The sequence below is a fragment of the Adiantum capillus-veneris genome, chromosome 3 (genome assembly GCF_014529385.1).
Source record: "Adiantum capillus-veneris isolate H3 chromosome 3, ASM1452938v2, whole genome shotgun sequence".
NCBI classification, from domain to species: Eukaryota; Viridiplantae; Streptophyta; class Polypodiopsida; order Polypodiales; family Pteridaceae; genus Adiantum; species Adiantum capillus-veneris.
The window spans coordinates 119,386,940-119,399,725 of record NC_140933.1 but is presented as its reverse complement, the minus strand read 5'-3'; the positions used below and the strand labels follow the sequence as shown (position 1 = coordinate 119,399,725).

Genomic DNA, 12,786 nt, shown 5'->3' with positions numbered 1-12,786 from the left:
TTCTCGAATACACTATTCAAGAAAACTTCCTTTATTTCAAACAAAAACTGTGTGTGACTAAACCTTTCCGTACACTAATTATTGAAGAATTTCACAAACCACCTTATGCTGGACCTAGAGGATTTGCTACAACTTTTCAAAATTTATGTCGTGATTTCTATTGGCCTACTATGAGAATGGATGTCAAACAGTATGTTTCAACTTGTCTGATTTGTCAAAAAATCAAAGCAGCTACATGTAAGAAATTGGGACTTTTACACCCTCTCCCCATTCCTGAAAGACCTCGGGAACATATTTCAATGGATTTTGTTACTGGTTTCCCACTCACAATGCACAAACATGACATGATATGGACTATTATTGATCGTTTCTCTAAACAAGCGTATTTTGTTCCGTGTAAGAAAACACTCACAGCACATCAAGCTGCACTTTTGTTTCTTAAGACTGTTTTCCACATCATCCCAACTTTCCCGACCTTCTCCACACACGGCCCAGTTGATTTCTCTATTGAGCAACTGAGGACAGTTGCTATCCTTGGTGGGAGGGATGTTACGAGACCGGGCACCCTCCTGTTGTAGTGGTTAGCTGCAATTGGGATAGCTGGCATAATGGTTAATTATGTGCTATCTATTTATTTTACTAATTGAGTTGATGATGATTTTGTAGAGTGGAATGCGGGGAGTTGATAAAGAAGCGGCGACAATTACTCTTGGCCATTTTATATTTGCACAGTATCTTAGAACATCATTGCAATAAGCCACTATGGCTCTGTAAATAGTTGTAGTGGGAACTCCCCTTATGGGTCATGCAAGAACTAATGAGCTTCACTCGTTTACAAAAGTAAAGTGGTTGTAAAAAGAGGGGCATCAATTTTTGGCACCTTAAACTCAAAATAATATATTAAATACCAACTCCACAAGAGAGGTGCCGTGGAGTTTGGGGCTAGATTTCGGCCTTTCTCTTGCAGATTCTCTTCTCTACTCTCTTAAGCTATGGTTATTTGCTGTGTACTATCTAATCTAGTCTCCATATCTTACACTCTCTTACAAGGATGTCTATGTCAATTCTATGTTTACTGTGTGTGTGTGTGTGTGTGTCATAGTTTAGGTGTGAGTGTGTGTGCTTGGAAATTGGAAGAAGAGGTGGATAGGTTGATGGTGATTTTTGGAAGCTTGTGTTGAATATTTTAAGCGGTCGATCTCCCCCTCTTCTCCCAACAACACTAGCTAATAAAGAAATCATAAAGCATATGTATACAAGAAAACTATAAGGATCTAATGGATGATCAAGAGATGCTAATCATATATAACCACTTGTTGGTATCAATGGCTATGGTGGATAAGCAAGTGTACCATTTATTATATAGACATAATTAAATTCATTAGAGAAACTATGTACACACAAATTAAGTAATGAAATGGAAGCATAAACAAGACACAAACACACTTGATTATTAAGAGATTACTAGGTGTATACACAAGCTGAATATATAGCCTTGATTAAGGCATCTTTGCACACATAATAAATGAAATCATATGTAAGCCAACAAGGTCTTTTGACTAAGATTTTCCCATAGGACACACATGATCTTCATATGGTTTATCACATGGCATTTTGACACATCACAAGCCTAGGTTGTTCTCACAAGAGATACAACAAAATCTTGCATCCCAACATTTAACTATAATTTTCCATGCATAGTACCAATTTGGAACATACAGATTCATAGGACTTAGTAGGCATACTTGAAGTGTCATGACCAATTTGATGGAACACTAGAAAAATAGTTTATACTAGAGACAAGTTCCAAGTACCATAAAAAAGGGAAATCAAGGCATCAATGGGAAACCACAAGCATTGGCCAAGAAGTGAATGAGAAAGAATATTTTCTTGATTCTAGATACAATTCATAACAAACAAGTGTATGTTGAGAGACTTCATTTTCTCTTGCACTCACAAAAACCATAATCTTCGTACTTAGTTTAGAGCTAAATTTGTAGATTGTTGAGGGAAAAAAGAGGGCCAAATATAAGGGTTTAAATAATATACATTCATAAATAAAAATTTGTGTATGTCTCTTTTTGAGAGAGAGAGAGAGAGAGAGAGAGAGAGAGAGAGAGAGAGAGAGAGAGAGAGAGAGAGAGAGAGAGAGAGAGAGAGAGAGAGAGAGAGAGAGAGAGAGAGAGAGAGAGAGAGAGAGAGAGAGAGAGGCATTGGTTGATACTCTCAAGGTTAACCCGCCGCATTAATGCATTGTTTCACAATGGAAGGATTGGATATAGATCCAGAGCAAGCTTCTAAAAAATTAGGAAGGGATTTAATGTTGGGGAGGAGTGAAGGATATGCAATAGAAGAGGGATAGGGAGGGGCAAGATTGGACCAACCAAACCAGTGGAATGTGGCACCATTCCATAATAAGTCATGTTGTGAAATAATTTGTGCCGAACCATCAAACTGAGAGTTTGAATCTGCTCCATCAAACCATGGTGTCACCTCTTGTCTCCTTCCAGCTATGAAGGCATTTTGTTCTGATAGAATTTTAGCAAATACCCTTCCTCCAATGGCATAGAACCCCCAATTTGTATACAAATTATTGATCACGTGGCAAAATCCCCACCTGTGCAAACATATAAAATTTTCTCTTAGATTTATGAAAAGTGTGTTGCAATCCAAATACATGGCGCTTAAACCTTGCACACATTCTCACACCTTACCATTTTAAATGTGCATTACATGAAGCTTAGATTTTATCCAAAAGAACATAAGGAATATTCAGAGAAGAGAGAGAGAGAGAGAGAGAGAGAGAGAGAGAGAAGAGAGAGAGAGAGAGAGAGAGAGAGAGGAGAGAGAGAGAGAGAGAGAGAGAGAGAGAGAGAGAGAGAGAGAGAGAGAGAGAGAGAGAGAGAGAGAGAGAGATCAGACTTTACAAATATGTAAGGAAAGCTTCTCTAGTCTAGAGTGGGGTTTTCACTAAGAGAAATAAATATCAATAATAAACAAGACCACCACATTTGAAAAAAAAAGCATGTGTAATGAGGTCACCTGCAATGGGGCATACGCTGCCCAGAGTCCTTGAACCAATTGCGATAGATAGTAACACGCATATTCTTGTCATCCACATCTGTGTCAGCAGCTCCCAAAAGCATGTTAAAGTTATCATTGGATAGTCTACAAGAGAGGTTAGCTAAAAGGAACCCATAAATTAATTTATTAGTTGTTAATTGATTTCACAATGTAGTACTCCTAATACATACATGGATGTATGGTGTGTATCAGCTTCCCTTTCCATCTCTCTCTCTCTCTCTCTCTCTCTCTCTCTCTCTCTCTCTCTCTCTCTCTCTCTCTCTTTGTTTTTTTTGTATGAAAGACAACACCAAACACCATTCACAAGTATCAAAACTTTGTAAAACCTCTTCAGCAACATTGATACCAAACAATAACACGAATGGAATCCTCATCAACAATGCACGGGGAGGCGAGTCGTGGTGCTACCCTAATTGCTGCTACTTTTGAAGTGAAAGTTCATGTTGTCTCTCTTAAAGTTGTTTCCAACAACTTCTTTCAAATGCCAGCGACAACAACTGCACTATAGCAAATCCATAACTCTGCCATCAAGCTCTCTCTCTCTCTCTCTCTCTCTCTCTCTCTCTCTCTCTCTCTCTCCTCTCCTCTCTCTCTCTCTCTCTCTCTCTCTCTCTCTCTCTCTCTTTCGTGCACACACAATCACACAAAATACTCGTGCACATGAAGGAACCAAAAATAATTTCCATGCAGAGGCAAAAATTAAAAGGAAAATAGACTTTAAGGTTACCTTGCTAGAGCCTGAGTAGATGTGAATTGTATCCGTTCCGCCTACTGAGTTAATTTGGAAATTATGCAAAATAACATTGTTGGCTCCTCTCAAAGCAATCAATTGACCAGTGATTATAATGTTTGCACCACGCCCGTCAATTGTTGTAAAACTCCGAATCCAAAGCGTTGTCTGAAGCCGAATGGTCATGCTGTGGGAAAATGTGATCCAAATTCCGCCCCTTATTCCACCTCCAAGTCCCACTCCATATCGCAACGTTCCTAATTGAAAACCAATATCATCCATGTTGTAAACCAATATCATCCATGTTGTGAAAGCCAAATCTTCTCCATTACCCAACATACATATTCTTATCCTTTGTTAACCCAAAATCTAGGCAAGTGCTTGGCATCAACTATTAAAAAAACTCAAATAAGGAATATGAAAAATTTATAGCTAATATTTTGAGTTCATGTGACAATACAATCTAAGAAGTTACTGCATCCAATTGTAATCGTACTTTTGGCTACTATTTTGCTACCTTTCTTAGTCTAGGAGGGTCACTTGTTTTTTATTCTAAGGAGTCAAATGTTTAGTATTAAGAGGGTGGTTACCAAACGATAACTTCTGAAAAACTCAAATAAGGAATATGAAAAATTTATAGCTAATATTTTGAGTTCATGTGACAATACAATCTAAGAAGTTACTGCATCCAATTGTAATCGTACTTTTGGCTACTATTTTGCTACCTTTCTTAGTCTAGGAGGGTCACTTGTTTTTTATTCTAAGGAGTCAAATGTTTAGTATTAAGAGGGTGGTTACATAACTTCTTGATTTGGATTCAATTTTTTCTTTCAAGAAGAAAATTGCTATGTATGGAGAACACTCCTATACCATATATATATGCAAAGAGCTCAACAAGTAGATTCTAGATCTATAGTCTCTACTCGAATGGATAATCAACAATTGCATGTTGAAGTCAAAAAATATATATAAGGAGAATACCTGGTTGAGGGTGTCCAAGGCTGTCATCATCACGAGTGACCACGTAGTGGAGTCCAGCAGCACCACCTCTAACACCAAAAGCAAAGCCCATAGCACATGATGGCAATTTTCTGTAATGCCCACAGCGTGTAAATTGGCAAGTTGTGCCATCACGTCGGCATCCTCGACCTCCCATTGCTTTACCTAGGTTTTTACAAATCAAGTTGTAAATATACTCAAGTAGATAGTTACATGCAAATGCAAAGGTCTTTACAATATATCAATTGACTTGAACTCAAGGCCTTTAACATACATATGTGCCCTAACATTGGCATCACCCTAAAAAATCAAAATGCCATCATGAGAATATCAACAATTTAATATATAGTGGAATAGAACTATGAAACACTTAATATTTGAAAGTTTCAAGCAATCAAAGTATATAATTCTTGATAATTTTGACAAATAACTAGTCTTTGAGGGCAGGAGAAGATGCGAAGCATAAATATATAATGTGTACTTTTGTTATAGTATAGGGTCTAATCAGATATTACTAGCACCTTTTAATTTAATTAAAAGGTGTTCCTAATTGCTTCATATTTGAAAAAATAAATTGATTCTCTAGCAATATGATGATTATTTTCAAAAAATAAAATATTGCATGTCTAATATTGAGATTGTAGGTGCCACATGAATTTAGACAAGATTTTAACTACCGTCTTTTGGCTCAACATTGCACACAAACCGACACATTGAAAGCAACTTACCTCTCTTATGAGGCTCTCAAGATGTTGTATTTCTTTATTAAATTTGACAAGCTAGTAGAGTATGTAAAAATTATTTTGATAGAAAAGCAAACTATAAAACATACTTTCTATGGCTATTCTCTTATCTACTTGATCCTCCGACAAGCTTTGATGTGGCAATGTTGTAGTAGAATTTGTGATCGGTTCAATATTTGGAAGACTTTGCATCTTGTTGAGAGAGATGCTTGCTGCTTGAAGCAATGAGATGGCTTGCCCAAGAATGTATGACCCATTATCCTGAAAAGAAACGAACCATTATTGTATCATTTGTTAGAGACTCTCTAGAGACTACACTTAAGAGGGTATTTTAGGCTAGGGACTACTGTCAAACTAATGAGACAACCAGGACTCATGCCATAATCTAAGATACCTACCCGGATATATGACAAGAAGTTTTGGACAAATTCTCACAATAATTCCCACATTGTGACTTACCTCAACATCATGAGCTTTTGCGAGGGAGGCACCACATACCTAGCTAGGCACGATTGGGGGCAAGGGACTGCCGGCCCAATGGGGGGGGGGTCAGCGGTCCCTACCCCCAATCATACCTACCTAGGTATGCGGTGCTTCTCGAGCAGAAGCTCATCATGTTATGCATTGTATGAAAAACACCTCCGTTTTCCTACATGAGAAAATCTCTAAACCTTCTTGTGTATAACCAAAATGCCCAATTTATCAAATTATTACAACCTCCACCAGTACTAAAGCCAATGTCATGGGACTTAAACTCTTACAGAGAACCATAGTTCCACCAAAATCTCTCTCTCTCTCTCTCTCTCATACACACACACACAGGTGGAAAATGGCTCATCTATTCTACTTTCTCCGTGGAGGACGTAGGGGCGGCGGCGACGGCATTTTGACAAGCAAGGAGGCCAGTTGAGGCTTCGCCGACTTGGTGGGAGGCCTCGGGGAGAAGATCCTCCAACAGGAGTCCACCTACAGAGCTGAGAGACACAGAGACAGCGTTCAAGCGATCAGGGGCGCAAGCAGGCGCTGCAGAAGAGTACGTACTACTGCTATTGAGCAGGGCGAGCATGGCGCCGTCCTGCAGCAGCAGCTTGGCGTTCTCGATCTTCATCATCACGTCCTCAGGAAGAGCTTGCTGCTGATCATCGTCAGTCGTTATATATTCATCTGCATTGTCGTTGGATGGAGTCGGGGGCTCCGCTAAAGCTGCTCTCGCCAGCCTCATCAGGTGCACGTTAGTACCACTGCATAGAATAATGATCGTCAAGACGTGTAGTAGCATGAGTGCTACCCCGTGCCTTCGCCCTCGCTTCATCTCCATTGCTTGCTACGTTTTACGTCTACTGAATATCGCCAAGCCAGAGATCCTTTATCCTCCTTTATTATAGTTCTGGACACTCCTCCCGACCTTGGTGTTTGGTGCAGAGATTACCTTGGTATTATTTTTTTATTGCTTGAGTTGCACGAAATGCAGCTGAACGCTCTTGTAATTTGTGTGGTTACGGGATCGGATGTCGAATGGCATAGGTTCAAAACCTATGTTACCTTTTGAAAGGCAAGCAAAGTCCTAAGGAGCATGAAGAGAATCCCTAGGAATCTCAGGATGAATTGAATATAATATGAGGTCTGCCAATAGAATGACAAATCACTTCTCACCAAAGAAACAAGCTAAAACTGCCTTCTCGTGTTAGTGATTTTCCAAAGTCACACCACACACATGTAGTCCTAAGGAGCATGAAGAGAATCCCTAGGAATCTCAGGATGAATTGAATATAATATGAGGTCTGCCAATAGAATGACAAATCAGGATTAGAATCACCAAGAAACAATCAAAAAGCCAAAAAAAGTGTTAGTGATCAAAGCCCCCATGTTCCTGGCTTCAACTCCACTAGAATTAATGTCTCATAACGAGATAAGGTGGAGGACACATCATGATGCCAATATGTAGATATGCCACCAAACCACAAAGGGAGAGAAGGAATACTGCTAGACTAGCAATTGTTGCAACTCTACTCTTATTAAATAACACAGATGAGATCTAATGGAACATTAGTATAAATACTCCATCTTAGATAATAACAAAGGAGGATTAGTTTAAATTTTTAATCATATGTAATAATTAACAAAGGAATGTGTCCTTATGGATGTTGATCACTCTTGCCCAAAGTGATGGACAAACTAAATGCTATATGAAGATAATCTTGCTCCCACTCTAGATGCTCCCTTCAACTCTATGGGGGTGGATGGAATGATCACGAGGAGAGATATTGGGTGGGGATATGGAGAAGACTAGAGAGGAGCATTAGAAAATCTTGGAAGAAACAATTTCATTTTACCTCCTATCCACCTCTCCTACTTTGACCTCCCAAAAAACACGTGCAACGTCTCTCTATTTTGAAGCATAGCAAGAATTTGCACCATCCGATTGGTTGGCCCTAGAATAAGCAACCATGTCACAGGCACAACTTAATGAAGCACTAGTTGGATTTAACTATTCATGAGTTAGTGTTCTCTTTACCACATCCCTGCTCTATCATGTTCTCCCTTGCCATGTCCTGATGCTAAAAAGAAATGGCTCGTTTGTATCCTTGTCAAACTTGCATACCTAGCTACAAAGTAGAAAGGCCTACATGCCTTGAACTATGAAGCAGCACCATTTGACCACACCCAATGTGATTTAATTGATTGGTACACCTTGCTCCTTCAACCATCCAAAGTGCAACAAAAAGCTATGTTGTACAAACAAAGGTATTATGAACTCTATCATCTGAAATAAAAAAATGAACAATTTTGATAATGTCGTGAGACTTCCTAGTATAGGTTATGTGAACGAGTATTGTAGCTCATGTCGAATGCCAATGCAAAGATTAGATTTCATTCTACTCTTTGAAGGAGTAGTTCTCTAAAAGCAGATCGCAAATACAAGCACATCATCAAGGAAGCTACAAATACATTCATTAATTGCTGTGATTTCCAACGGGCAACATATATAGTTGTGAGTAATCTTGGATTTTAAAAGTACAAGAAGCTCCCATGTCTTGACTTTTCTTGTCTAGAAGATCTTTCCTCTTCCTCATGTCACCTTGTATTTACTCTCCACAAATATTGCAAACACATTTATTGTAACGGACAACCATTGCCTTTTTTCTCTAAAGAATAGCAAACCAGTTTCTTAGATCCACAAATTTTGAATTGCGCCATCAAGAATTTTTTGTCATAGAAGGGTTGATCCTCTTGCTTTGGAGAGAACACTGACTCCCACATCTGGCACTACAAGAGGAAAAATCCAAAACCGCCAACATTGCCACGGATTAACAAATGGAAATGGAGAGAGAAAACTTTGCTATTGCGATAATAGGGCTGGCAATAGGTGGTGCGGCAATGGTTTGTCAGCAATAAACATGGTAATGCTCAAGTATATATATCCATGACTCTTACCGCGCTTGTTGTTGTGACTATTACTATGGATATTACCGCTACACGGCTTCTCAAAAATAAAGGTGTTCATTTGGGCCACTCAATTTTCGGTGGCTCAAATGAGCACCTTTATTTTTTACCTACATAAAACATCAATTGCATTTTGAAAAGTGTACATGAAAAAAATAAACAATAGACTTTGAAATTCCAAGTTACACCTTACCTTGATAACTTGAAGTACAAAAGAGCAATAATTTTAAAAATTTACAAATAAGATCAAATTACAAATAGGATCAAAATTTAAAATGAGTTTTATATACATGTAATCATAGAGATTTTTGTGCCACATTTACAATTGTAAAAGAGGACTGCAAAAAATTATCTATCTGTCCAAGTCCATGTCTTTCTCCTCGTCCTCGTCCTTGTCCACAGGTACATATGTTTGATCATCCTGACTCTCCAGTTACCAAAAGAAAATTAAACAAATTAATAGCTCAAAATAATTAATACAATATTTTTTTCCACACTTATCACCTGTAGAGATCCGACTGCTGAGTCTTATTGCTCACGAGAGATGTGATGGACGTTCTCCAATAACCATTGTCAAGTATCAAAATTTTGTGTGTTGCTTTTGATACTTGACCGTCTCTCTAGTTGGGCAACTGAGAGTGATATTTTCGTAAGTTAAATGAAAAAAGAAAGTAATAAACTAAAACATTTCTTGAACCGGTTTAGGAGCCAATTTTAAAAAACTTACATATTTGTCCTTCCAAGCTGCTTTACCTCTTGAACCATAGTGTGTGGGAATTTAAATTGCCCGAGCATTGTGCTGCTAAGTGTAGGATGAGCCTGTTGAGGCTTGTTCACCCTTTCCTCACATTGCCTACTCCCACTTTTGCATCTGCTATGTTGCCCGCCACAATGGTTCTTGTCTAGATTTGCAACCTGGTTAGCCGTTGTGCGCCATAAAATTGATCTCTTGTTTTTTCTTTAAAAAAGATATAGCTCTCCAACCACGTCTGTGCTGAAAGGCACTAATTGGGGGCATTTGGAAATGGATCACGCAAGACTTCCTCAACATAGCATGCATGATTAGGTTGTTGGCCTTCAAATTTTACAAAACAATTCTTTTACAACGAGTGTATAAGAATCTAAAGGTGGCATCGAAATGCCCTTCCCTATACTATACCAAAGTCAACTTGTCTCCATACTTTACTTTGTATTGATGTCCATGCATGTCGCCACGGATGTGTTAATGTCCTCGTCCTCTGCATCTTGAGTAGCACACTCTGAAATAGGGGACTGCGCGCATCTTCCCTCTACCACCAAAACAAGCAAAGCCAAAGGATCCCCCGTCGCTTTGCCTCTCACAACGCTCACTGCCCTCAAACGAACGTGGACAAGGACTACCTGAAGAAGTTCTTCAACCACCTGTGGACTATCAATGATGCTTGGTTGAAGCAAGAGTCAAATGGAAGGGTGTGGGGCCCTATGATGGAAGGGGACTTGGGCTCTTTGATGGGAGAGGAATAGGATGGTAAGAAGGAACAATAGAAGGAGGTGTCGTCAGTGCGAGGCTTTGCACATACGAAGTCCCTCCCTAGCTCCCCCATGGCACAGTCTACTGAGAAAGATCGTAGATCGCAAGCTAATGTGGGATGTAGCGGCCAAACAATCCCTTCGTCGAACGGAGATACTTGTCTTGCAAAGAGAATGTGCGCTATAGGTATAGATCTCCCACTGATGAAGGAACATGGGTGGATGGGCTGGCATCTTTGTAGGTGTAAGAGTGCCATGCCTACTAATAAAAAAAAGAAATATACGCACATTCTCCCAAAAAATTAGCTACATATATTATTAAATCCATTGCTTGGATTTACCGCCTCAAGACTCAGGTCCACTAGAGGCGACGTCCACCCTACATGGGAGCCCATTTGGGATGTGAACCAACCAAAGGAAGAATGACTGGCCGGTTGCTCCCCAATAGGTGGTCTCTCGTTTGATATCTACAATAAAGGTTGGTAAATATTAGGACTAGCGCATATCTGTATACCTCTATATGTTCACACATCCAATCCTCTCTCTCTACAACACTCTTTCTCTTTCTCACATAGATATGTACATATACTGGCTCACATATATACACTCACACACATATATACTATCAGAACTAAGTAAGGCCTGTAGTGCCAATAGTCTAGTGGCACCTCTTTAGATATCATCACAATCACAAGTGTGGTAATCCCAAGGGTACGTTGAGATAATCCATACATACGTGGACCATAGAATGCAATGCCATGCTTAAATGAGCTATACCCAAGAGGAAGCGTTCAATCATCGAGTGCTATGCTCCCTTTCTTAGTGTCTATATACATGCACATACACACATATATACATATACACATGCATACATATCACACATAGGTACGGGCATATACACACACATATATTCTCTCCCTCTATACCTATTCTACTCTCTTTATTTCTCTCCTCATTCTCTTTCTCTCTATTCTCCCTCTCTCTCTCTCTCTCTCTCTCTCTCTCTCTCTCTCTCTCTCTCTCTACCCTATATATCTCTTCCCCTATCTCTCTACTCTCTAATATATCCCTCTTTCCCTCTCCCTCTCCCTCTTTCTCTCTTTTTGTCTCTCTCTATTTCCCTCTCCCTCTCGTTCTCTTTTTATCTCTATCTCCATCTATCTTTATCTCTTTCTCTCTATTCTCCCTCCCTCTCTCTCAATCTCTACCCTATATATCTCTTCCCCTATCTCTCTACTCTCTAATCTATCCCTCTTTCCCTCTCCCTCTCCCTCTTTCTCTCTTTTTGTCTCTCTTTATTTCCCTCTCCCTCTCGTTCTTTTTTTATCTCTATCTCCATCTATATATATCACTTTCTCTCTCTTTCTCTCTACCTCTCTCTCTTTCTCTATCTTTCTCTTTCTCTTGCTCTCTCTTTTTCTCTCTTTCTCTTTCTTTTTCTTTCTCTTGCTCTCTATTGTGTGTGTGTGTGTGTGTGTGTGTGTGTCTTGGCAAAGATCCTCTGACTTCACTAGACCAGAGAGATTCATTTATTTGTTTTAACCTGCCAACAGAGCATACAGTAGTCCAAGAGAGCATTCCACCAAACCTTTACTTGATGATAGTCAAGAAAAAGATGTTTCATGGTTTCTAGTTTTTTGCATCTAATAGAAATGCCATTGATTACATTTTTTCTTGCCAAAAGTTCTCCAATGGGGATGGCATCATCAAAAAATTCTCCATACAAACACTTTGTGCTTAAAAGCACAATGAGCATTCCAAGTATCATTGAACCTCTACAACCACCACTGTTTACAATAATCTGAACCCCAAATCCTATTACATCTGATATGGATTGTTGGTTCTAGAAGGAGCAATTGGTAAAATTCTCGAGTATGAGAGGTCCACCTAGCTCTCATGTAATGGAATTGGCCTATTAACTTGAGAGTAGCGGAAATTAATGAGAATAATTTTAAGAAATTACTTTGTGAGCATAGCGGGTGAACATAATTGAAGTTAGCAACATAATCATAGCAATTAGTTAACTTGGCATGAACAATACTTTTGCAAGAGAGAGAATTTAGAGAACATGACAACAATTGAGGACTGTGGAGCTGGTCCCCCCTCCAATAGGCATTTATATTATGATTTCCCCCACTAAGAGAGACTTGTCACAATACAATCTTTGTGTTCCTTGTGACCTAGGTGATGCAATGAAGATGGAAAGCTTAATACATCACAAGAATAACATAAACTTTGAAGAAAGCTTCAACTATCCCAAGCCTCAGTCCCAGGACC

General features: G+C 39.2%; 1 protein-coding gene across 1 annotated transcript; it reads right to left on the bottom strand.

Moving 5' to 3' along the window:
• Positions 1–2,232: 2,232 nt before the first annotated feature.
• LOC147461593 (putative pectate lyase P56) lies at positions 2,233–6,868 on the bottom strand. Its single transcript, XM_086505858.1, has 7 exons — positions 6,404–6,868; positions 5,646–5,817; positions 4,796–4,957; positions 3,755–4,071; positions 3,389–3,410; positions 3,043–3,184; positions 2,233–2,617 (listed from the first exon to the last, which is right to left on the bottom strand). The coding sequence occupies exons 1-7, from the start codon at positions 6,866–6,868 to the stop codon at positions 2,233–2,235; spliced, it is 1,665 nt and encodes a 554-aa protein (XP_086361984.1).
• Between the last annotated feature and the right edge of the window lie 5,918 nt (positions 6,869–12,786).

What these genes read in the sequence shown, in the direction of transcription:
- LOC147461593 (XM_086505858.1), bottom strand. Translation starts at nt 6,868, where the DNA reads ATGAAGCGAGGGCGAAGGCACGGGGTAGCACTCATGCTACTACACGTC. An exon ending in TAAGAGAATAGCCATAGAAA is followed by an intron (nt 4,958 to 5,645) that starts GTATGTTTTATA and finishes TGGGAGGTCGAG; the next exon opens with GATGCCGACGTGATGGCACA. An exon ending in CAGCGTATGCCCCATTGCAG is followed by an intron (nt 2,618 to 3,042) that starts GTGACCTCATTA and finishes ATGTTTGCACAG; the next exon opens with GTGGGGATTTTGCCACGTGA.